Source organism: Hordeum vulgare, chromosome 2H (assembly GCF_904849725.1).
Source record: "Hordeum vulgare subsp. vulgare chromosome 2H, MorexV3_pseudomolecules_assembly, whole genome shotgun sequence".
In the NCBI taxonomy this organism is placed as follows: Eukaryota; Viridiplantae; Streptophyta; class Magnoliopsida; order Poales; family Poaceae; genus Hordeum; species Hordeum vulgare.
The window spans coordinates 648,646,526-648,673,360 of NC_058519.1; the positions used below are offsets into that span (position 1 = coordinate 648,646,526).

A 26,835-nucleotide genomic window follows, 5' to 3' on the forward strand; every position below is an offset into this window, starting at 1 on the left:
GGTTCCCAAACAGAAAAGTAAAGTTTTGACTCCCCCACCACCAATCAATCACACTCCACGGCTAGCCGAATCCTCGGGTACCGTCCATACCAACATCAATCCTGGGGGAGTTTTATTTGCAATTATCTTTTCGATTTGAGCATGGAACTGGGAATTCCAATTAATGTCCCCTTTCTCGTGAATGATAGTGAATAAACACATATCGAGGATAACACGCCTAGGATGGAAGATACTAATAGCCCCCTGTCACCACATGAGCGGTTCGGGGATGCAAAACAGATTATTTCTTGAAGGTTTAGAGAGTGGCACATGCAAATTTACTTGGAACGACAGGTAGATACCGCACATAGGTATGTATGGTGGACTCATCTGGCACAACTTTGGGTTTATGGAAGTGGATGCACAAGAAGTATTCTCGCTTAGTACAAGTGAAGGCTAGCAAAAGACTAGGAAGCGACCAACTAGAGAGCGACAACAGTCATCAAAATGCATTGAGATTAACTAACATTGAGTGCAAGCATGAGTAGGACATAAATCACCATGAACATGAATATCATAGAGGCTATGTTGATTTTTTTCAACTACATGCGTGAACATGCGCCAAGTCAAGCCACTTGAATCATTCAAAGGAGGATACCATCCTATCATACTACATCATAGTCATCTCAAAATTCATGTTGGCAACCAAGGCAAACCATTATAAGCTCCTAGCTAAGTAAGCATGGCATCATCAACTATGATCTCTAAGTTGTCATTGCAAACATGTTTCTCTCACAACAAAGCTGAACTAGGAACAGTGAGCTAGTCATATTTACAAAAACAAAATAGATCGAGTTCATACCAGCTTTTCCACGCTCAGTCACTTCATCATATATCGTCATTATTGCCTTTCACTTGCACGACCAAACGATGTGAACAATAATAAGAGTGCTCGTGGATTGGACTAAAGCTGGAATCCGCAGGAAAACACAAAGGAGAAGACAAAGTAATATGGCTCTATGACAGCTAAATAGGTATGCATGCAAGAGCCACTAAACAATGTAACATTGTCTTCTACCTTGACCAAAAGAAAAAGAAAACTATTTACACGGGAAAGCTCCCAACAAGCAAAAGAAGAAAAGAAAATCTTTTTGGTTTTCTCAAACTAGACAGACACACGAAAAGAAAACGAGAAAAAGAAAATAAACTAGCATGGATGATACAGTGGCAAAGTGTGAACACCGACGAACAAAGTGAAAGCATAAGCAAGAATGCAAAGTCGGTGAGAACACGTACTCCCCCAAGCTTAGGCTTTTGGCCTAAGTTGGTCTACTCCCAAGGAGGGAAATAACCAGCTCTGGGGTACTCCGGAGTGGATTGAGGATGCCACTGCTGTGTGAGCTCCTCTGGCTCCCACTGTTAAACTGGCGTCTGGTACTCGACTGGTGGCTCGGGCACGGGCACCTGTGGTTGGGCTAGGCCCCAATATGCGTAGATGTCCGAGCGCATAATAATGTACCTACCTGCATGAAGATTGAACAAAGAAGGAGCAGGCAAAGTAATAGTCTCACGAGTACCCTGACTAAATACCAGGTTATAAATCATCCTTCTATTTATATCTCTATCAAGAAAGTCATGGCGAACCATGCTATCGTAATCTAGATATCTCTCGGGAAGAAGAATCTCTTCTTCCTCGTCTAGTCTAATAGGTATCTCAAAGTGTCCAGCAAGACGAGTAGCATAGATACCTCCATAGACAATGCCCTTAGAACGGTTCGTGTTCAACTGTTGAGCTACTATAGCGCCCAAGCTATAAGTTTTATCGTTATAAAGTGCTTCGTGCAAGACCGCAAGATCTGGGAAACTAAGTGACCCATCTTTCCCACGGCCAATGAAACATTTTCCCACAAATAATGAGAAGTACCGAAGCACGGGAAAATGAATGCTAGCAGCTCTAGCGCAAGACACTCCTCTCTCCTCTCCTACAACAATTGTATCGATGAAAGCTTCCAAGTCCCATGGACAAGGTTCATGAATATCCCCAACAAAAGGCAATTTGCAAACATTGCAAAAATCCTGGAGTGACATGCGCTGGGGGATATCATATAGTTTGAACTCAACCATAGGAGGATTCTTCCTCGGATAGAAGTTAAAGCTTTGTACGAAGATATTAGTGAGGAGGAGGTATTGCGGACACTTATCTTCAACGAAGGCGGTAAGGCCTGCGTTCTCCACCAAGTGATAAAAATCCTCATAAAGTCCGGCGTCGCGTAAGAACACATCACTTGGCCACTAGCACGCTCGAACTTCTACGACTCGAGGGATTGGATACTTGGGCTTCTTCTCACTTCCATCATCCTTGGGGTCATGGCTTGAAGAACCTCTTAAGAACCTCCTCATCTTTTCCCTTTTCTATCTCTGAAAATTTCTAAAATTTTCAGTGACTCTAAGGAAAAGTGAACAAGGCTCAACAAAACTCATAGGAACTACTCCCATAAGTGCCTAGAGGCCATATTACGCATCAAAACTACTTGGGACCAGCTAAAATTAGCATGCAAAGCTCAAGAACATGGTCACCAAGGCAGCAAAAATACGCGAAGTATAAGGTACTAGAGCAAAAACTAATTTTACCAATGGAGGAGTCACTTACCAAGGAGTAATTTCCCCAAATCAGTTCGGAGAATTGTGCTTTGAGCAAAGAGATCGAAAATCTCAGCAAGAGGAGCAAGAACACGGGTTTCAGCTGCGAAACAATTTTTTCTGGAGGTAGGAGAACCAGATGAGAGCAAGAATGAGTGGAGGGGGTGCCTGTGGGCGCCACAAGCTTGGGTGGCGCGACCAGGGGGGTGCCCGCGCCTCCACGGCTTGTGGCCCACTGGTGCAGCCCCTAGACTAGCTCTTCGTCCCAGTATTTTTCAAAAAATCCAGAAAAAATCATACTTGATTTTTAGGACGTTCGGAGATCTTTTATTTTTGGGGTAATTTTCCAAGGGATGCTAAAAGCAGAAAACAGGAAAAACTAAACTAAATCTATCATTTTTCTTCTAAGAAACCGAAGGTGAAAGCTTGGAACAGAGGTTTGTGGCTCCTCGATTCATCCATCTCATGGTCATCGAAAGAAATCCGTCAATGAGGGTTATCAAGTCTCCTTGACAAACTTTCTCGAACCGCAAAAGAGAATGGAGAATTTTCGAATAGTCACTAGGTCAACTCAATGGGGATGTCTATCTCCCCAACAAGCAAATCATACTTGATCTTAACATGAGGAATAGGGCATTCAAAGCTCCCAATAAGAATCGATTAAGTTTTTTTGATAGCATTGATGCAATGTACTCGATATTGTTTCTTCGGAAAGTGCATCGTATGCTCATTACCGTTGACATAGAAAGTGACATTGCCTTTGTTGCAATCTATAACAGCCCCTGCGGTGTTTAAAAACGGTCTTCCGAGGATGACAGCCATGGCATCGTCCTCGGGAATATCCAAGATAACAAAGTCTGTTAAGATAGTGACGTTAGCAACCACAACAGACACATCCTCACAAATGCTGAGAGGGAAAGCAGTTGATTTGTCGGCCATTTGCAGAGAGATTTCAGTGGGTGTCAACTTATCCAGTTCAAGTCTACGATAAAGAGAGAGAGGCATAACACTAACACCGGCTCCAAGGTCGCATTAAGCAGTTCTAACGTAGTTGCCTTTGATGGAGCAAGGTATAGTGGGCACACCGGGATCACCTAGTTTCTTGGGAGTTCCACCCTTGAAGGTATAATTAGCGAGCATGGTGGAAATCTCAACCTCAGGTATCCTCCTCTTATTAGTCACAATATCTTTCATGTACTTAGCACACGGAGACATCTTGAGCATATCCGTCAAACGCATTTGCAGAAAGACAGGTCTGATCATTTCAACGAATCGCTCAAAATCCTCATCATCCTTTTTCTTGGATGGTTTGGGAGGAAAGGGCATGGGTTACTGAACCCATGGTTCCCTTTCTTTACCATGCTTCCTAGAAGCGAGGTCATTCTTATCGTATCTTCTAGTCTTAGGCTGTGGGTTATCAAGATCAACAGGTTCAATCTCCACATCCTTATCATTGCTAGGTTGAGCATCATCATGAACATCACTGTCGATATTATCATTAGACTCATGTTCATCATCAAATTGTGTTTCAGCATCAGAGACAGAGACATCGTTTGGACTCTCAGGTGTAGCAGCAACAGGGTTGCTAGCGTGCAGATTCCTATCATCTTTCTTCTTCTTTCTAGGATGACTAGATGCATCAGTGCTAACTCCTTGAGAATCTTTTTCAATTCTCTTCGGATCACCCTCAGGATACAAAGGTTCCTGGGTCATTTTACCACCTCTAGTAACGACTCTAACGGAATTGTCATTCAACTCATTGAGCAAGTCATTTTGAGCTTTAAGTACTTGTTCTACCTGAGTAGTAACCATAGAGGCATGTTTACTCAGAAGCTTAAGATCGTTGATGTTTCTCTCCACACAAGCACTTAAATGACTAAGCATACGAGCATTCTGTTCCAATTGTCTGCTAACATAATCATTGAAACTTTGTTGTTTGGCAACGAAGTTATAAAATTCATCCAGGCATAAGCTAGCAGGTTTATCAAAAGGAATATCACTCTCATCAAACCTATGCAGAGAATTTACTTCTATTACCTGTATCGGGTAATCAAGACCATGGATCTCTTTGATAGGTGGTAGATTTTTGACATCTTCAGATTTAATGCCTTTCTCTCGCATAGATTTCTTGGCTTCTTGCGTATCTTCAGGACTGGAAAATAGAATACCTCTTTTCTTCAAAGTTGGCATAGGAGGTGGTTCGGGAATAGTCCAAGCATTCTCATTGCACAAGATGTTATTCAATAGAATCTCAGTTTGTTCTAAGATTCGTTCCCTAAAAACACAACCGACACAACTATCTAGGTGGTCTTTGGAAGCATCGGTAAGTCCATTATAGAAGATATCAAGTATTTCATTCTTCTCAAGAGAGTGATCAGGCAAAGCATTCATTAGTTGGATAAGTCTCCCCCAAGCTTCTGGGAGACTCTCTTCATCAGCTTGAGCAAAGTTGTATAATTCCTGCAAGGCAGCTTGCTTCTTATGGGCAGGGAAATATTTTTCAGAGAAGTAGTAGACCATATCCTTGGGGCTACACACACAACCAGGAGCAAGAGAAGTGAACCAAGTCTTATCATCATCCTTTAGCGAGAAAGGAAACAACTTGAGGATATAGTAGTGGAGGATCCTTTCCTCACTAGTGAATAGGGTGGCTATATCGTGCAGTTTGGTAAGATGGGCTACAACCGTTTCAGACTCATAACCGTGAAAACGATCAGATTCGACCAAAGTGATTAACTCAGGGTCGACAGAGAATTCATAATCCTTATCGGTCACAAAGATAGGCGAAGTAGCAAACTTCGGGTCGTATTTCATCCTAGCATTCAGAGATTTTTTCTTTCCACTTGCGCAGTAAATTCTCAACATCATAGCTATCCTTACACGCAAGAAAATCCTCAGCTATCTCTCCCTCCATAACATATCACTCAGGCATAACAGGTAATTCAGGCATAATAGCAGTTTCTACTTCAATAGTATCAGCAGTTTCAGAAGTATCATCACATCTAGCAGCAACTCTAGCAATTTGTGCATCAAGGAATGCACCTAGTGGCAAAGCAGTATCAGGCATAGCTTCATCAGGCATAGTATCAAGCATAGCATCATCAGGCATAGTATCAATCATAGCATCATCAGGCATAGTATCAAGCATAGCATCATCAGGCATAGTATCAAGCATAGCATCATCAGGCATAGTATCAAGCATAGCATCATCATAAGCATCATCGGCAGCAAAAGTAGCATCATCAAGCACAGACGACATATCAAGATTTCTAGCAGGAGGTGGTGTCACAAACTTACTCATAACTGAAGGTGAATCAAGTGCAGAGCTCGATGGAAGTTCCTTACCTGTCCTCGTAGTGGAAGGCAAGACTTTAGTTCTTGGATCTTTCGGATGCCTCATAGTGACCAGCAGACGTCAATCCCAAGTGACTCAGAGAATATAATTGTGCTTCCCCGGCAACGGCGCCAGAAAAAGGTCTTGATAACCCACAAGTATAGGGGATCGCAACCGTTTTTGAGGGTAGAGTATTCAACCCAAATTTATTGATTCGACTCAAGGGGAAGCGAAAGAATATTCTCAAGTATTAGCAGTTGAGTTGTCAATTCAACCACACATGAAAGATTTAGTGTCTGCAGCAAAGTATCAGTAGCAAGGTGGTATGATAGCAGCAGTAGCAACAGTAACTAATAGCAGCAAAGTAACTGCAGTAGCAACAGAGTAACAACAGCAGCAGTAATAGTAGTAGCGACAAAGTAATGTAGCAAGGACCAGTAGTAAAAGACTCGTAGGCATTGGATCGGTGATGGATGATTATGCCAGATGTGATTCATCATGTAACAGCTATAACACAGAGAGATATGTAACTAGATCCCGTTCGTCAATCTAATGTAGGCATGTATTCCGTATGTAGTCATACGTGCTTAGGAAAAAGAACTTCAATGACATCCATTATCCATCCCTCCCGTGGCAGCGGGGTCCCAATGGAAACTACGGGATATTAAGGTTCTCCTTTTAATAAAGAACCGGACCAACGCATTAACACTTGGTGAATACATGAACTCCTCATACTATGGTCATCTCCAGGAGTGGTTCCGGCTATTATCACTCCGGGGTTGCCGGGTCATAATCATAACATATAGTAGGTGACTACAACTTGCAAGATAGGATCTAAAACACACATATATTGGCGACAACATAATAGATTCAGATCTGAAATCATGGCACTCGGGCCCTAGTGACAAGCATTAAGCATGGCAAAGTAGTAGCAACATCAATCTCAAAACATAGTGGATACTAGGGATCAATCCCCGTCAAAACTAACTCGATTACATGATAGATCTCATCCAACTCATCACCGTCCAGCAAGCCTACGATGAGATTACTCACGAACGGTAAAGAGCATCATGGAATTGGCGATGAAGGAAGGTTGATGATGACGATGGCGACGATCTCCCCTCTCCGGAGCCCAGAACGGACTCCAGATCTGCCCTCCAGATGAAGAACGGGAGGTGGCGGCGCCTCCGTATCGTAAAATGCGATGAATCCTTCTCCATGATTTTTTTTCCGGGCGAAACGGAATAAATAGAGCTAAGTTTTGAGGTGGTGGAGCCACGTGGGCCCCACAAGCGTGCCAGGCGCGGCCGGGGGGTGGCCGCGCCTCCTGGGCTTGTGGCCCACTCGCTCACCTCCTCCGGTGAATCTTTGCGAAGGTATTTTTCATTAATTCTAGAAAAATTCTCCGTAAATTTTTAGGTCATTTCGAGAACTTTTATTTCTGCACAAAAACAACACCATGGCAATTCTGCTGAAAACAGCGTTAGTCCGGGTTAGTTCCATTCAAATCATGCAAATTAGAGTCCAAAACAAGGGCAAAAGAGTTCGGAAAAGTAGATACGACGGAGGCGTATCACGTATCCACGCCCACCTCCTGAGGACGAAGACCCACGATGTTGACCATCCCCATAAACGTTCACTCCGTCATCGCCCCACCGCCCACGCGGTTGTAACCGGTTTGCATCGGCCACACCTTGAGCACCCACCTGTGCAGCAGCAATCGGCGGCCTCCCCGCCTCTGCAGCAGGAGTCAGCGGCCTCCCCGCCTGTGCGCCAGCCGAAGCCGTCGCCTTACTCGCGTGTGTGGGGGATCGACTCCCCTGGCCCGACGGGCGCGGTGGAGGCCCTGACGTCGGGGGCTGCTGGGGATTACGCCGACCCGCCATTGATTGTGAAGCAAGAACGATGTGGGGCGGCACCCGAGCTGTCCTTCCTACCCCCAACGAAGGGAATCCGTGCCTTGGTCGCCAAAGAACCCTAGGTCCTAGCGGCTGTTCGCTCCCGTGATACATGGCGAAATTGCATGGTTTACAACCGACGTCGGGTTGAGCCTCGGTCGAATCAACAGCGCCAGGATCTGCCCCCGTTATTGCATGTATGGAAAGTGCCGACAGGTTGGGCTACGTCGTGGGCCATTGGAAGAGCAGATCCATGAGAGATCATCACCGACGGCTTCGTCTTTACGAGCTGAAAATCCGTTGTAGATCTGCTCCTAAACGCGTTCGAAACCGGCACCGTCGAGGTGGGACTCGCGAGATCAACACAAGAAATACTGTCCATGACAGCCTCATCTTCATCCTCTTCTTCGTCCCGGTCAGACAACACCCAAAACCTGCCTCCAAAACGAGTAAAATCATTGGTTAGATCGCATACCTTGGCCGATTCGTAGTCGATCTTTGTGTGAATCCATACGCTGCATGCAGACACTCTGAAACCATTGATCACCAGCTCGTCTCCAACCTTGGGATCTTCGTGATGATGCAAATATTTACCAGCCAAGATGTCATGATCGTCGTCTCTCACCGTGATCCAGCGAGATCCCTTGTGGAGGTGGAGGAAGCCAGGACGATTGGCCCGTGGAACAAGGTCCGAATGAGATCACCCATCACCGATGGGAATCACCCTCTGCAGTAGACTCCGCAGAGAAATTTGAATCGATCTGAATGTGACGGTCCGCCCCGGCGATCACCAGGCCGCCCACCTCAGGTGGCTTTGCCTCAGGCGAGGGTTTTGCCTCGCGCGTCATCGCCTCCCTCTCCTTGGTCCGTTCTCCGCTACTAACACCGGAAAGCGGGATGGGGAGGAGTCGCAGCAAGCAAGGCTTTCTTTCCTGGGGCATTGACTTTTCTTTAGCTCTTTCTTTCTTTCCCCCGTTCTGAAATTCATCCTCTGGACTAACTTCAAGCTCTAATGCATAGAGGGAAAACTCAAGTTTTGAATGGAGGAAGTTGTGGTCAATTCCTCTACCAAACAAAGTGCTGCATCTCTTGTGGAGAGTTGCAACATACAGCCTTCCGCAGTTCTGCTGCGAACAAAACTACAATGAAAAGGTATTCCTACTGACACCAGATGCCTAATATGCTTAAGACTTGATGAGTATGGGGCCCATATTTTCTTAAAATGCAAAAAAAGTGAAAAAACTCTGGAGAGTATCATTACTTGAACACATCAGACTTAAACTTCTCCTCTGTCCAGATTCAAAAACTTTATGTGAGGAAATATTTAGACTTAAGAGAAGGAATGCTTTAAAGTCTGTTTATTATTGTGGCTGTGGTGGCATGAGAGAAATAAAGCAAACATTGGTGATACAATGAGAACCATATCTGAAATATCATCATCTATTGAGTATCACCTGCTTGACTGTATGTCATCCAGGTCATAAAGGAATGAGCCGAGCAGGAAGATGGAGCAAAAATGGAAGCCACCTCCTACTGGAACCTTGAAGATAAATACGGACGGGGCCTTTTCTGAAGCAGAATATACAGACAGTTGGGGCTTTGCTATTCGAAATGACCAGGGTGTTCTGCCTGAAGCTGGTGCAGGTAATCTGGAGAATATCTCAAATCCCCTGCATGCGGAAGCTGCAGCTATGCAACAGGCAACTAATATAGCTATTCGGATGGGGTGCCATCAGGTAATGTTCGAGACAGATTCAATGTTACTAAAACAGGTTATCACTACTACGGAGTATAATCTTTCAGAGCTAGGCTCTTTGTTTCAGGATGTTAAATTTCAAATGCGTGTGAGATTAAATGTTGTAGATGTTAAATATGCTAAGAAAATAGGCAATTTTTCGACTAATTTAATCCATAAATAGATGACTAGCATGGCATTGACAGAATTAAGCACATACTGATATTGATCTAACCAGGCACGTACTACACAAACAGTAGAAAAATCTACACATGATGCTAGTACTGCTAAGACGGAAGTAATCAGGAGAGGGATACACGCGTTATACCCTCCAGTAGGCCATGCAGAAGCCCCCGCGGCGGTGGCGGCAGCAGCGGCGTCCTCAGCGGCCTTCTTGTCGGCCTCGGCCTTCTCAGCGGCAGCACGGTCGGCGTCGGTGGACATGGTGATGACAGAGACGACGCGGATGTAGACGAAGTAGACAGACGGAGGCGAGCAGTCGCGTGATCGCTCCCCAAAAACCTAATCGCCCCTCTTCCCCGCACAGGAACCAGAGAGGCGGGGTTTCGGAGGCCTCCTCTCCCGTCGACCGTGTACGCAGCGGACGGGATGGAGTCGCCGGCGGTAGCAGCAGCAAGGGAACGAGCGCGTGAGGAAGATGTGATCTGATTCTCGTGTCGGCTAGGGTTGGCGTTAGCCCTGCTTAATTAGGCGGCCGGGTGGAGAGACATGGGCTGAATCCACGTCCGAGTTGGTAACAGCCCACGATCCGACGTCTCAGGTCGTGGCGCATCCGTCACGTATCCTCTGATCCTGACCGGCAAAAGTAAGCGCGTAGGTATGAGCTCGGCTCGGCTCATTCCCGCAAACCGCGGCGAGGCGGGCGGCGGAGGAGGAGTGCACGAGGGCATCTTCTCTTCTCACTCTCCAATAGCATGTGGAAGAGAGACCCTTATAAAGGGGTCCAACTTCTTCTCCACTAGCGGGGTGGGACTAAACTTCCCACCACCACCTTATCATGCCACCACCTACATGGGCCCTTGGATATTTTCCGAAATTCTCTTATGGGCCTAAGGCCCACTACTAATTTCAACAATCCCCCACCAGATCTCAAGGGCACATCGTGTTCCCTCGTTCCAATCACTGTTTTAATATACCAGCATTTCAGTGAAGACCTGTTAAGGTTGAGCTTCACCTAGAGCAAGTAGCTACACCCCTTTACAACTGAACAATGGACTATGCCTTGAATTGTCAGTTTGGCGTAAAGAAGCTTCACCACAAGTCTTACTAGTACTAGGCTACCGAAGACTCACCCCTCGGGAGGAGCATATAGGTCATACTCCTGGCCTATTCATGAGTTTACTAGAGATCACCCCAATCTCATAGACTATGACCAGCAGTCAGACTCATATAGGTGTGTTCCTCCAAAGATCGCTCTGTAGGACAGCATCTTGCTTACACATAAGCTTTAGAACACATTAAGATAGTAGTCATCCTACCATACAGTATCCGAGAGTATTGCATCTCCAATGGAGTGGGTTAGTAAAGTTACTCTCCTCAGTTCACCACTGGCTTGTTTTCCCAGGTCCTACTCCACGGGATCTCCGATCATATAGGTTGGATTACTGCCATGACAACTCATGTCGGTCTCATACCCATCTCCCTCGATGCACTATCTATCACAACACGTGATAGCCCTTTAGTAAAGGGATCTGCCAGATTCTTAGCCGTTTGGATGTAAGCCAATGCTATCACTCCGGAGTTTCTCGAACGTCTGACAGACTTCAATCTCATTCTTATATGTTTGTTGGACTTCATATTATCCTTTGAACTCTTCACTTTAACAATAACAGTTTGATTATCACAGTTCATAAGGATAGCCGGAACCGGCTTCTCAACCACAGGTAAGTCCATCAAGAGATCTCGAAAAAATTCTGCTTCGACACCACATGTGTCTAATGCTGTTAATTCTGCTTCCATTGTCGATCTCGTTAAGATCGTTTGCTTGCAAGACTTCCAGGAAACAGCACCACCCCCAAGAGTAAACATATACCCAGTAGTGGCCTTCATCTCATCAGCATCAGAGATCCAATTCGCATCACTATACCCTTCAAGTACTGATGGGTATCCCGTATAGTGAAGTCCGTGGTTGACAGTACCTTTCAAGTAGCGCATAATTCTGTCAACAAAACGCCAATGAACATCGCCCGGGTTTGCAACAAACCGGCTAAGTTTGCTCACAGCAAACGCGATGTCAGGCCTCGTTGCGCTAGCTAGGTACATAAGTGAACCGATAATTTGAGAGAATCTCAATTGATCTATAGTTGTGCCTTTAAACTTTCGAATAAGCACACTAGGATCATATGGCGTTTGAGAAATTTTGCAGTCTGAATATCCAAAGTGACTCAAAATCTTCTCAACATAGTGGGATTGCAGAAGTGTAATCCCCCCTCATCATCTCTCAAAAGCTTGATGTTCAAGATAACATCAGCCACCCCAAGATCCTTCATCTCAAAGTTTTGAGACAGAAAAGACATAACCTCCTGAATTACTTTGGGGTTGGTTCCAAATATCAGTATGTCATCAACATACAAGCACAATATAACTCCTTCGCCCCCACCATGGCGATAGTATACACATTTGTCAGCTTCATTAACAACGAAGCTAACAGATGTCAGAGTTGCATTAAACTTCTCATGCCATTGCTTAGGTGCTTGTCTTAGATCATATAAAGATTTAAGCAACTTACACACCTTTCCTTCCTGACCTTCTATCACAAAGCCATCTAGTTGTTGCATATAGATTTCCTCATTTAGCACTCCATTCAGGAAAGTCGTTTTAACGTCCATTTGATGAACGAGAAGACCATGAGAGGCCGCCGATCAGAGTAGTACTCGAATGGTGGTCAGTCTAGCCACAGGTGAATAAGTATCGAAGAAATCTTCTTCTTGTTTCTGGGCATAGCCCTTGGCCACAAGCCTAGCTTTGTACTTTTCAATCGTACCATCGGGCCTAAGCTTCCTTTTGAACACCCACTTGCATCCCAATGGTTTGCAACCATATGGACGATCAGTAATTTCCCATGTCTCATTAGCCATGATGGAATCCATCTCGCTACGGACCGCAGCTTTCCAGTAATCAGCATCTGGAGAAGCATACGCTTCTGAAATAGAAGTGGGATTATCATCCACGAGGTATACGAAGAAATCATCACCAAAGGTCTTTGCAGTCCATTGTCTCTTGCCCCTACCAAGGGTTTCCTCGTCATCCTCCTCAGGATAATCATCATGTGTTTGTTCATAATATTCCATAGGACTGGCAGGCTCGGGAGTTATCTCAAATTCCTGTCTAGAAGTGCTTTGCATATCTCTCATGGGAAATATATCCTCAAAGAATGTAGCATCCCTCGTCTCCATTATTGTACTGACCTTCACGTCATGTACCTCAGATTTCACTACTAGAAATCTATATCCTACGCTATTCTTAGCGTATCCCAAGTTAACGCAGTCCACAGTCTTTGGTCCAAGCTTACGCTTCTTGGGAATCGGTACATTGACTTTCGCCAAGCAGCCCAAGTATGTAAGTACGAGAGCGTCGTCATTCTCTTCGACCACTCCTCGTAGGGAGTGACCTCATTATCTTTTGTAGGAACTTTATTCAGGACATGACACGCGGTCAATATAGCCTCCCCCACCATGCCTTGGATAAACCCGATGTATCTAACATGGCGTTAACCAAATCAGTTAGAGTACGGTTTTTCCGCTCGGCAACCCCGTTTGACTGGGGTGAATAGGGAGGCGTCCTCTCATGAATAATGTCGTGTTCCGCACAAAATGAATCAAATTCGTTTGAGAAGTACTCTCCACCACGATCAGCCCGGACTCGTTTAATTTTCTTTTCAAGTTGATTCTCAACTTTTGTCTTATAGATTTTCAAGTAGTGTAGAGCCTCATCTTTAGTATTTAACAGATACACATAGCAATATCTAGTGGAATCATCTATCAATGTCATGAAATATTTCTTTCCGCCTTTAGTCAACACACCATTCATCTCACAAAGATCAGAATGTATGAGTTCTAATGGTGCCAAGTGTCTCTCCTCTGCAGCCTTGTGAGGCTTGCGAGGTTGCTTTGCTTGCACACACGAATGGCACTTATAACCTTTGGCTAAAGTAAAAGTCAAGAATAAATTCAGTTTTGCTAGCCGCGACATAACACCGAAACTTATGTGACAAAGACATGAATGCCAAACTTCAGATTCATTAACACTCGAATGTATATTGTTCACGACTTTATTACAGAAATCTGCGATGGAAAGGCGGAACAGACCTCCGCACTCGTAACCTTTTCCAACAAAAAGTCCATATTTCGTAACAACTACTTTATTAGACTCAAAGACCAACTTAAACCCTTCTCTACACAGAAGGGCTACTAACGAGATTCTTCTTCATGGCGGGGACATGCTGCACGTTCTTTAGCTGCACGATCCTTCCCGAAGTAAACTTCAGATCGACCGTGCCAACACCAAGAACAGAAGCAGTCACTCCATTCCCCATCAATACGGACCCTCGACCTGTCACCTGGTAAGAAGATAACAATGAGATGTCAGCACACACATGAATATTTGCACCTGTGTCCACCCACCAGTCGGTAGATTGACAAACCGAAAATATAGTAAACAAATTACCGTACCCAGATGCACCACTTTCATTGTTGCTCACAATCATATTGGCGGACTTGGAGTCCTGCCCTGGCTTGTTGTACTTGTTTGGGCACTTGTTGGCCCAATGTCCCTCAGAACCACAATTGAAGCAGCCATCTCCCTTCTTGTTCTTCTTGAAGGGCTTCTTACCCTTCTTCTTAAAGTCAGTATTCTGTTGGACGGAATTCTTCCCCTTAGGCTTGTGGGAATTGAAATTCCTCTGATGTACCATATTGGCAACAGAAGAACCGTCCATCGTGTTTCCATGCGAGTCCTTTGCTCTCGAGTTCTGTTCAACACTTAGATGGCCAATGATGTCCTCTACTGAGAATTCACACCTCTGATGTTTCAGAGTAGTAGCAAAGTTCCTCCAGGAATTAGGGAGCTTAGCAATTATACACCCCGCGACAAACTTGCCTGGTAAATCGCACTTCAGAACCTCAAGTTCTTTAGCAATGCATATTATCTCATGAGCTTGTTCCAATACAGAACGGCTCTCGACCATTTTGTAATCATGGAACTGCTCCATAACATACATCTCGCTCCCAGCATCGGTGGCCCCGAACTTAGATTCGAGCGCCTCCCACAAGTCCTTGGCGACACGCACATGTAAATATGCGTCGACTAGTTTATCACCGATCACGCTAAGTACTGCTCCGAGAAACACAACGGTGGCCTCTCGGAACGCCTTCTCCTGTTCAGGAGCAATCGTTCCCGTGGAGACACCGGTGACCCAGAACACGTTCATAGCCGTGAGCCATAAAGTGGTCTTTGTCTGCCAACGCTTAAAGTACGTATCGGTAAACTTATCCGGTTTCAGTGCGGCAGCAAAACCACTTGCCGAAAAATTCCTACACACATTAGGTTTTTGGATTGCTGAGAAAATAGGAAATTTTTCGACTAATTTAATCCATAAATAGATGACTAGCATGGCATTGACAGAATTAAGCACATACTGATATTGATCTAACCAGGCACGTACTACACAAACAGTAGACAAATCTACACATGATGCTAGTACTGCTAAGGAGAAAGTAATCAGGAGAGGGATAAGCGCGTTATACCCTCCAGTAGGCCATGAAGAAGCCCCCGCGGCGGTGGCGGCAGCAGCGGCGTCCTCGGCAGCCTTCTTGTCGGCCTCGGCCTTCTCGGCGGCAGCACGGTCGACGTCGGTGGACATGGTGATGACGGAGACGACGCAGACGTAGAGGAAGTAGAGAGACGGAGGCGAGAAGTCGCGTGATCGCTCCCCAAAAACCTAATCGCCCCTCTTCCCCGTACAGGAACCAGGGAGGCGGGGTTTCGGAGGACTGCTCTCCCGTCGACCGTGTACGCAGTGGACGGGATGGACTCGCCGGCGGTACTAGCAGCAAGGGAACGAGCGCGTGAGGCAGATCTGATCTGATTCTTGTGTCGGCTAGGGTTGGCGTTAGCCTTGCTTAAATAGGCGGCCGAGTGGAGAGACGTGGGCTGAACCCACGTCCGAGTCGGTAACAGCCCAAGATCCGACGTCTCAGGTAGTGGCGCATCCGTTACGTATCCTCCGATCCTGACCGGCAAAAATAAGCGCGTAGGTATGAGCTCGGCTCGGCTCATTCCCGCAACCCGCGGCGCGGCGAGGCGGGCGGCAGAGGAGGAGTGCGCGAGGGCATCTTCTCTTCTAACTCTCCAATAGCAGGTGGAAGAGAGACCCTTTAAAGGGGTCCAACTTCTTCTCCACTAGCAGGGTGGGACTAAACTTCTCACCACCACCTTGTCATGCCACCACCTCCTCCGCCGCCCGCCTCGCCACGCCACGCCTCGTCACGACGCGCCGCGGGTTGCGGGAATGAGCCGAGCCGAGCTCATACCGACACGGCACGATCCGAGACGTCGGATCGTGGGTTGTTACCGACTCGTACATGGGTTCGGCCCACGTCTCTCCGCTCAGCCGCCTTTATAAGTGGGCTAACGCCTACCCTAGCCGTCACGAGAATCAGGTCACATCTGCCTCACGCGTTCGTTCCTTTTGCTGCTGCTGCCGCCAGCGACTCCGTCCCGTTTACCGCGTACACGGTTGACGGGAGAGCAGGCCTCCGAAACCCCGCCTCTCCGATTCCTATACGGGAGAAGGGCGATTAGGTTTTTGGGGAGCGATCACGCGACTGCTCGCCTCCGTCCGTCTGCTTCGTCTACATCCGCGTCGTACTCGTCATCGCCATGTCTTCACCATCCGAGGTCGATCGTCTCGCCTTGAAGCTGAGAAGAAGAGGGCAGAGGATGCTGCCACTGCTACGGCCGCGTCCAACGCCAACGCTGCTGCTACGGCCAACTGGCCTACTGGAGGGTATGACTTGTTTATCCTCATGTTCGTATTTATCCTAGCAGTACTACTTGCATGCATAGATGTATCGACTATATGCGTAGTATGTGCTAGGTTGGTTCAAGATCAGTACATCATTAGTCTAGTCAATGCCATGCTAGTTATTATCTCGTGGATTAATACACTCGGAAAATTGCCTATTTACTCAACAATCCAAAAACCTAATGTGTGTAGGAAATTTTCGAGTAATGGTTTTGCTGCTGCGCTGAAACCGGACAAGTTTACCGGTACTTATTTCAAGCATTGGCAAACGAGAACCAGCTTATGGCTCACGGCTATGAACGTGTTCTGGGTAGCCGGTGTCACTCCAACGGGAACGATCTCTCCTGAACAGGAGAAGATGTTCGCGGAGGCCACCGTCCTATTCCTTGGAGCAGTCATAAGCGTGATCGGAGATAAGCTGGTTGATGCATACTTACAGATGCATGTTGCCAAAGACCTGTGGGCGGCGCTTGAATCTAAATTCGGGGCCACCGATGCTGGGAGTGAGATGTATGTTATGGAGCAGTTTCACGATTACAAGATGGTTGACAACCGTTCTGTATTGGAACAGGCTCATGAGATAATATGCATAGATAAATAACTTGAGGTTCTTAAGTGCAATTTGCCGGGCAAGTTTGTCGCGGGCTGTATAATTGCTAAGCTTCCTAATTCCTGGAGGAACTTTGCTACTACTCTAAAACATCAGAGGCATGAGTTCTCAGTAGAGGACATCATCGACCATCTGAGTGTTGAGCAGATTTAGAGAGCAAAGGACTCCAATGGAAAAGCGGTGGAAAGCTCTTCTGCTGCCAATATGGTACATCAGAGGTACTTAAATTCCCACAAGCCCAAGGGAAAGAATTCTGTCCAACAGAATACCGACTTCAAGAAGAAGGGAAAGAAGACCTTCAAGAAGAATAAGAAAGGAGATGGCTTCTATACTTGTGGTTCAGAGGAACATTGGGCGAACAAATGACCAAACAAGTACAAGAAGCCGGCGCAGGACTCCAAGTCTGCCAATATGATTGTGGGCAACAATGAAAGTAGTGCATCTGGGTACGGTAATTTACTTACTATATTTTCAGTTTGTCAGTCCACCGATTGGTGGGTGGACACGGGTGCAAATATTCATGTGTGTGCTGACATATCATTGTTCTTTTCTTATCAGGCCACCGGTCGCGGGTTCGTATTGATGGGGAATGGCGCGAGTGCATCTGTTCTTGGTGTTGGCACGGTCGATCTGAAGTTTACTTCGGGAAGGATCGTGCAGGTGAAGAACGTGCAGCATGTCCCCGCCAGCAAGAAGAACCTCGTTAGTGGTTCCCTTCTGTGTAGAGAAGGGTTTAAGTTGGTATTCGAGTCTAATAGAGTAGTAGTTACTAAATATGGACTTTTTGTTGGAAAAGGTTATGAGTGCGGAGGTCTGTTCCACCTTTCCCTCACAGATTTTTGTAATAAAGTCGTGAACAATATTCATTTGAGTGTTAATGAATCTGAAGTTTGGCATTCACGTCTTTGTCACATCAGTTTCGGTGTTATGTCACGGCTAGCAAAACTGAATTTAATCCCGACTTTCACTTTAGCCAAAGGTTCTAAGTGCCATTCGTGTATGCAAGCAAAGCAACCTCGCAAGCCTCACAAGGCTGCAGAGGAGAGACACTTGGCACCATTAGAACTCATACATTCTGATCTTTGTGAGATGAATGGTGTGTTGACTAAAGGTGGAAAGAAATATTTCATGACATTGATAGATGATTCCACTAGATATTGCTATGTGTATCTGTTAAACACTAAAGACGAGGCTCTACACTACTTTAAAATCTATAAGGCAGAAGTTGAGAATCAACTTGAAAAGAAAATTAAACGAATCCGGTCTGATCGTGGTGGAGGGTACTTCTCAAACGAGTTTGATTCCTTTTGTGCGGAACACGACATTATTCATGAGAGGACGCCTCCCTATTCACCCCAGTAAAACGGGGTTGCCGAGCGGAAAAACCGTACTCTAACTGATTTGGTTAACGCCATGTTAGATACATCGGGTTTATCCAAGGCATGGTGAGGGAGGCTATATTGACCGCGTGTCATGTCCTGAATAAAGTTCCTACAAAAGATAATGAGGTCACTCCCTACGAGGAGTGGTCGAAGAGAATGACGACGCTCTCGTACTTACGTACTTGGGGCTGCTTGGCGAAAGTCAATGTACCGATTCCCAAGAAGCGTAAGCTTGGACCAAAGACTGTGGACTACGTTAACTTGGGATACGCTAAGAATAGCGTAGGATATAGATTTCTAGTAGTGAAATCTGAGGTACCTGACGTGAAGCTCGGTACAATAATGGAGTCGAGGGATGCTACATTCTTTGAGGATATATTTCCCATGAGAGATATGCAAAGCAGTTCAAGACAGGAAACTGAGATAATTCCCGAGCCTGCCATTCTTATGGAATATTATGAACAAACACGTGGTGATAATCCCCAGGAGGATGACAAGGAAACCCTTGGTGGGGGCAAGAGACAAAGGACTGCAAAGACCTTTGATGATGATTTCTTCGTATACCTCGTGGATGATAATCCTACTTCTATTTCAGAAGCGTATGCTTCTCCAGATGCTGATTAGTGGAAAGTTGCGGTCCGTAGCGAGATGGATTCCATCATGGCTAACGGGAAATGGGAAATCACTGATCGTCCTATGGTTGCAAACCATTGGGATGCAAGTGGGTGTTCAAAAAGAAGCTTAGGCCCGATGGTACAATTGAAAAGTACAAGGCTAGGCTTGTGGCCAAGGGCTATGCCCAGAAAGAAGAAGAAGATTTGTTTGATACTTACTCACCTGTGGCTAAACTGACCACCATTCGAGTACTACTCTCATAGGCGGCCTCTCATGGTCTTCTCGTTCATCAAATGGACGTTAAGACGGCTTTCCTGAATGGAGAGCTAAATGAGGAAATCTATATGCAACAGCCAGATGGCTTTGTGATAGAAGGTCAGGAAGGAAAGGTGTGTAAGTTGCTGAAATATTTATATGGTCTGAGACAAGCACCTAAGCAATGGCATGAGAAGTTTAATACAACTCTGACATCTGTTGGCTTTGTTGTTAATGAAGCTGAAAAATGTGTATACTATCGCCATGGTGGGGGCGAAGGAGTTATATTGTGCTTGTATGTTGATGACATACTGATATTTGGAACCAACCTCAAAGTAATTGAGGAGGTTAAGTCTTTTCTGTCTCAAAACTCTGAGATGAAGGACCTTGGGGTGGCTGATGTTATCTTGAACATCAAGCTTTTGAGAGATGATGAGGGTGGGATTACACTTCTGCAATCCCACTATGTTGAGAAGATTTTGAGTCGCATTGGATATTCAGACTACAAAATTTCACAAACACCATATGATCCTAGTGTGCTTATTCGAAAGTTTAAAGGCACAGCTATTAATCAATTGAGATTCTCTCAAATTATCGGTTCCCTTATGTACCTAGCTAGCGCAACGAGGCCTCACATCGCGTTCGTTGTGAGCAAACTTAGCCGGTTTTTTGCAAACCCGGGTGATGTTCATTGGCGTGTTGTTGAAAGAATTATGCGCTACTTGAAAGGTAATGTCAACCACGGACTTCACTATACGGGATACCCAGCGGTACTTGAAGGGTATAGTGATGCGAATTGGATCTCTGATGCTGATGAGATGAAGGCCACTACTGGGTATATGTTTACTCTTGGGGGTGATGTTTCTTGGAAGTCTTGCAAGCAAACGATCTTAACGAGATCGACAATGGAAGCAGAATTAACAGCATTAGACACATCTGGTGTCGAAGCATAATTTCTTCGAGATCTCTTGATGGACTTACCTGTGGTTGAGAAGCCGGTTCCGGCTATCCTTATGAACTGCGATAATCAGACGGTTATTGTTAAAGTGAAGACTTCAAAGGACAATATGAAGTCCAACAAACATATAAGAATGAGATTGAAGTCTGTCAGACGTTTGAGAAACTCCGGAGTGATAGCGTTGGATTACATCCAAACGGCTAAGAATCTGGCAGATCCCTTTACTAAAGGGCTATCACGTGTTGTGATAGATAGTGCATCGAGGGAGATGGGTATGAGACCCACATGAGTTGCCATGGTAGTAACCCAACCTATATGATCGGAGATCCCGTGAAGTAGGACCTGGGAAAACAAGCCAGTGGTGAACTGAGGAGAGTAACTTTACTAACCCACTCCGTTGGAGATGCAATGCTCTCGGATACTGTATGGTAGGATGACTACTGTCTTAATGTGTTCTAAAGCTTATGTGTAAGCAAGATGCTGTCATACAGAGCGATCTTTGGAGGAACACACCTATATGAGCTTGACTGCTGGTCACAGTCTATGAGATTTGGGTGATCTCTAGTAAACTCATGAATAGGCCAGGAGTGTGACTAATATGCTCCACCCGAGGGGTCACCTTCGGCAGCCTAGTACTAGTAAGGCTTGTGGTGAAGCTCCTTTACGCCAAACTGACAATTCAAGGCATAGTCCATTGTTCAGTTGTAAAGGGGTGTAGCTACTTGCTCTAGGTGAAGCTCAACCTTAACAGGTCTTCACTGAAATGTTGGTATATTAAAACAGTGATTGGAACGAGGGAACACCATGTGCCCTTGAGATCTGGTGGGGGTGTTGAAATTAGTAGTGGGCCTTAGGCCCATAAGAGAATTTCAGAAAATCTCCAAGGGCCCATGTAGGTGGTGGCATGACAAGGTGGTAGTGGAAGTTTAGTCCCACCCCGCTAGTGGAGGAGAAGTTGGACCCCTTTATAAGGGTCTCTCTTCCACATACTATTGGAGAGTGAGAAGAGAAGGTGCCCTCGCGCACTCCTCCTCCGCCGCCCGCCTCGCCACGCCTCGCCTCGTCATGACGCGCCGTGGGTTGCGGGAATGAGCCGAGCCGAGCTCATATCGACACGGCACGATCCGAGACATCGGATCGTGGGCTGTTACCGACTGGGACGTGTGTTCGGCCCACGTCTCTCCGCTCAACCGCCTTTATAAGCAGGCTAACGCCTACCCTAGCCGTCACGAGAATCAGATCACATCTGCCTCACGCGTTCGTTCCTTTTGCTGCTGCTGCCGCCGGCGACTCCGTCTCGTTTACCGCGTACACGGTCGACGGGAGAGCAGGCCTCCGAAACACCGCATCTCCGGTTCCTGTACGGGAGAGGGGCGATTAGGTTTTTGGGGAGCGATTACACGACTGCTCGCCTCCGTCCGTCTGCTTCGTCTACATCCGCGTCGTCCTCGTCATCGTCATGTCTTCATCATCCGAAGCCGATCGTCTCGCCCTTGAAGCTGAGAAGAAGAGGGGAGAGGATGTTGCCGCTGCTACGGCCGCGTCCAACGCCAACGCTGCTGCTACGACCAACTGGCCTACTGGAGGGTATGACTCGTTTATCCTCATGTTCGTATTTATCGTAGCAGTACTACTTACATGCATAGATGTATTGACTATATGCATAGTATGTGCTAGGTTGGTTCAAGATCAGTACACATTAGTCTAGTCAATGCCATGCTAGTTATTATCTCGTGGATTAATACGTTTGGAAAATTCACTATTTACTCAACACATGGTGCGTGTATAAGGAACGGATGCGTAGAAACCTGGATGGGTCAATTCCCAGAGTTTGTAACAGAAGTTGTAGCTGGCGATATGCCCAGCGTATTAAGTTAATTAATGGAATGCTATGTGTTCCTTTCAAAAAAAAGAATGTAAACTATCATAATCATTACATTGTCTTTCATGTCCAACATGTTAAAGGTTTCCAGGCTTCCTGCTGGTTGCTGGTCCTGGTTGACGATGAACTGCGGTTTCACGGCACCCTGCCTAGCTGAGCTGCCCTCAAGAGTCAAGACTGCAGCTTTCGGACCGATAAGAACTTCAGATATCATTTCAATATATCTCCAACTTAATTGTTCCTGCAACTTGTGCTCCTTGGGTAGGTGTTGCGCCTTCATGTTATCTTGGATTAGCACCAGACTTGGATGGAGTTCCAGTTGTCATTCAAAACCTGTCATGATTCTGATCATGGATCTTGAATTCCAGCGAAAAATTTACACATCTTCATATGCTAGGTATGCTAGGTGGACGGTTTAAGCTGGTTGTCTTGTGTTTTCATTCATTCCTGTTCGATACGCAGTAGGTCAATCTGAAGATCTGCTGTTGCTTTATAAGAGCATCTCCAACGGATGCGCGAAAAGGGGCACGCGCGGTAAACCGTCATTTTAGCGCGTGGGACGGAATGGCGCGCTCCAGCGACGGCGAGAAAACAGAGCGCGCGGTAACCGGTTGCGCGCGCGCGAAAAAGCGGCAGCTCGCACGTCATTTTTGCCGCGCTGCTTCGCGCGCCTATAAAAGCGCAGCTCTGCCGCTCCCTCGCGCCGCCACCGCTCCACTCTCTCTCTCCCTCTGCCTCTCGCGCCACCGTCGCTCCAGCGCGCCGCCACCGCTCCAGCGCCCCGCCCCCGACGCGCCACCATGCCGCCGCGCCGCCGTTCTGCGTCCGGCTACTGCGGCGTCCGCGAGCGCCCCAACGACGGGTTCTACGCCGAGATACGCTCTGGCGATCTTCGGCTTAGCCTCGGCACGTACGACACGGCGCACGAGGCCGCCCGCGCGTTCGACGCGGCGGCGTGGCGCCTAGGCAGGCCGCGCCGCCAAATGAACTTCCAGGACGTCTACACGCTCCAGCAGGCGTCAGACGTCGCCCCGCCGTCTCGTGTAAACTCCGCACAAGACCATGCAGAGCACACTGCGCGGCAGCGCCGCCTCCTCGTCGCCGAGGAGGACGAGCGGGTCATGGCGGAGTGGCGCCGGTGCCACCCGGAGAATGTCGCCTACGAGCAGAGTTATTGGGCAAGGCGCCGCGAGGAGGACACGCGCCGGCGCCGCGAGGAGCGGTTGGACAGGCGTCGGCGGAAGGCATTGGCGAGTGCGCAGGCCGACCTCGTCAATGCAGGTGGGAGCTCCTTCTTCACTGAAGAAGACGAGCGTTGGTTCGACATCTGGCTGTCAACCTCTGACGACACCAACGACGATGATGATGGTGCAGATGATTGGAGCGACTGGGATTAGTTTTTATGTTTTTGAACTATCTAGCACCGAATTATCTATCTATGTTTTCGAACTACCTATCAAGTTGCAATCTATGTAAAATAACTTTGTATGCTTTTTATTTGAATGCAATCTATTTAAAAAATGGTTTGCGCGCCCTGCATTTTTAGACACTGCTGGAGCGGCGCGCGCGCTGCATTGTAGCGCGGCTGCTGGAGCATGCGTGTAACCCCGCGCTAAACCAGCCGAAGCGCGCGCGGCAAACGCATTTTTTGGACGCGGCGCGAAGCGCGGCTGTTGGAGATGCTGTAATATTCAATCGATATCTTGTATTTTTTTTTATGGTCTGATAGCTTGTTGGAGGCCGTCATTTAACTTGGTGTCTATCTGTTGGTTCATGTAATCAACCATATCCTGTCCTGTCAGCACTTGGCGCTCAATAGATCTGCATTATTGCTGCTGATGTTGGTGCTTATGCTGGACGCCAATGAAGAAGCCTATCCAGGTTTGCAGTTTTGGCCTTTTCTTTTGGCTGCATTCTCATGTCACTGTCCCGGCAATTTCGTGCCAATTGAGCAACCGATCTTGTAGTCTTCTCCATGTGTATGTATGTATCTTGTGATGAATATAACAATACTTATTACGGCTGCAGATCCAAGGAGGATAGGAAGGCAGCTAGGCAAGCATACTGAACACATCAACAACACCGAGCCGGCTGAGCGGAGATGCTTCCTTCGTCGTCGACCCGCCCTGCTGCTGCCGCAGCCGTCACGGAGCAGCGGCAGCTGAGGCAGATGAGGGCGCAGTGCCTCGTCTTCCTCGCCTTCAAGTATGTTATGTTGGTTAGCAAGCATCTCAATCTCTGCAAGGAATGGCCCGGCTTAATTCAGTTGTTTCTTTCATCTCGCCATGTGTTTGTATGTGCTACTCCATATAGGAACCAGATGGAGCCCAGGAAGCGGCACCTCGAGATCGCGCTCGGTGAGGATGAGATCGACGGAGCCGGCTGCCACGGCGAGACGGCGAGGGAGCCTTTGTCGTCCTCTGCCGCACCGTTGCCGCTGCCACACCTCCTGCCCATCTCCTCGCTGCGGCTGTCCCCGCCTGTGACGGAGCAGGAGCCACCGCAACGACGAACCTGAAGCAAAACACGAGTAGTTGATTGATGGATGTATTCTCTTCTCACCCCTGGCCCTGGGCCATCGACCAACGACCAAAAAATGAACGAGTTTCCGTTTGGATACAAATAACTGTTCTTCTCATATATACTGTACATGATAATAGAACTTCGATTAGCTTTCTCATGCATACATATAGCAACTTTGGTTATTTTTCTAGCATCATTTGTATAGGTGCCATATACTCCTACGAGCAAGAGCAAGGGATACACCACCATGCATGTGTGTCGCATCTTGTCGATCTTTGTGTACGTATTCTGAAGACCCAGCGAAGAGATGTAAACAAACATATCCACCAGACCAAATCTTTATGAGTAATGCTACAACTACGGACAGTGCAGGATGTTTACGGACTAAGCAAACATGGGCTGTGGTGATTGGTCTAGGATGAAGCGGGTCCGCCCTGAAAAACAGGGGGTTGTGGTTAGTGAGGGGAGAAAGATTAGTCCGTTAAACTCTGTAGAAATCTTCCGTAACTCTAGCGTTTTTGAATCTTTATTCACAAGATATATATTTGTAAGATACGTACGCTAAACCTAATTATGTGCATCCTCCTCATTCATATTTCTCTGGAGTATTTTGTTTTTCCTGCTTGCACTGCTTGAATAGTGCTCATCTCAGTCAGTCCGCTGATATACATATTAATTAATCATGACAATAACGGCTTGTTCTCTCCTTTTTGAAGGTAGAAACTCGAATATCGAGGCCGTAGCCTCGCTAAGTTTTTATTTAAACAGCGTAGCCACGCTAAGCACGCATGAGGCTTTCAGTAGGTTGCGCTATTTCAACCTCCGGATCTTAATTGTATTCCTCAGAACATTGTTGACCAATAAATAAAGTGTGTGTTTCCAAAAAACGTAATGGTTTTTGGTCTGGGTTTTTTTGTTTCTTCTTTGCCATTTTCTTTTGTCTTTGCTTTTCGGTTTGATTTTGTTTATTCACCTTTTTTCTTCAATTTTCTGTTTTTCTTTGTTTTTCATCGGTTTTCTTCCTTTCTTTCAATGTTTTTATTGGTCTTTTTTTCTTTATTACTTTCTTGATTTCAATGGTCCTTTTGCTTTTCTTTTTTTCTTTCCTTGTTTTCTTGGATTTCTGGTTTTTTGTTTATTTCATTTTTGGGTTTCACTATTTCCGGTCTTTTGCATTGGTTTTGTTTGGTTTTAGTTTTATTTTTTGGTCTTATTTGTTTACTATTTTATGTTTTTATTAGTTTTCTTCATTTCTTGGCCGATTTTCCGTTGTTTTCTTTTTTGTTCAACACATGTCAACTCTTTTGCAGTACGCATTTCACATTTTCCATATACATTATGAACATATCCTATATACATATGTAAAATTTCCAAAACGCATGATTAATATTTTTTAAAAACCTATATTTTTTATTATCTACTTTTTTCGTACACGTCGCACATTTTTTTAAATGATTAATATTTTTTAATATGTTCTTTATGTCAACTTTTTTATATACACCTTCAACATTTTTGTTGACATCAGAACATTTTTTATACATGTCTAACGTTTTTTAAAATTCATGTTGAATATATTTTCAAAATTTGTGTTCTGATGCCTACTTTTTTCATACATGTTGTACATTTCTCGTGCACAATAGAAACAATTTTTTTGAATAGGTTTCACATTTCTAATTACATGATTATCATTTTTCATATTATCATTTGATGTTTCCTTCTTTCATACACGTTGTACATTTTCCATACACCTTATGCATCTTTTGTATACATGAGGAATATTTTTATATATGTTTAACATTGTTTAAATACAAGATTAACATAGTTTGTTATCTTCTTTTGTAATCTTGCTGAATTGGGGCTTGCCTTCAAGCGAGAAATAGCTTGGGCAAGCCCCAATTCAGCAAGGGACAAGAGTTATTTCTCTGTTTGGTAGTGGTTTATATATGTCTTTTGGTTATTTGTGTATTTTTTGCGAAAAG

General features: G+C 45.9%; 1 protein-coding gene across 2 annotated transcripts; it reads left to right on the forward strand.

Moving 5' to 3' along the window:
- The first annotated feature begins 24,113 nt into the window (after positions 1-24,113).
- LOC123431207 lies at positions 24,114-25,116 on the forward strand. 2 transcript variants are annotated; one of them, XM_045115035.1, is made up of 2 exons: positions 24,114-24,214; positions 24,362-25,116. In XM_045115035.1, the coding sequence occupies exon 2, from the start codon at positions 24,435-24,437 to the stop codon at positions 24,849-24,851; it is 417 nt and encodes a 138-aa protein (XP_044970970.1). In that variant the 5' UTR covers positions 24,114-24,214; positions 24,362-24,434; the 3' UTR covers positions 24,852-25,116. The 2 variants fall into 2 exon arrangements, with proteins under 2 accessions (XP_044970970.1, XP_044970971.1); XM_045115036.1 differs by lacking the exon at positions 24,114-24,214 and having other exon boundaries at positions 24,221-24,538; positions 24,647-25,116.
- The last annotated feature ends 1,719 nt before the right edge of the window (positions 25,117-26,835 follow it).

What these genes read in the sequence shown, in the direction of transcription:
- LOC123431207 (XM_045115035.1), top strand. Translation starts at nt 24,435, where the DNA reads ATGCTTCCTTCGTCGTCGACCCGCCCTGCTGCTGCCGCAGCCGTCACG.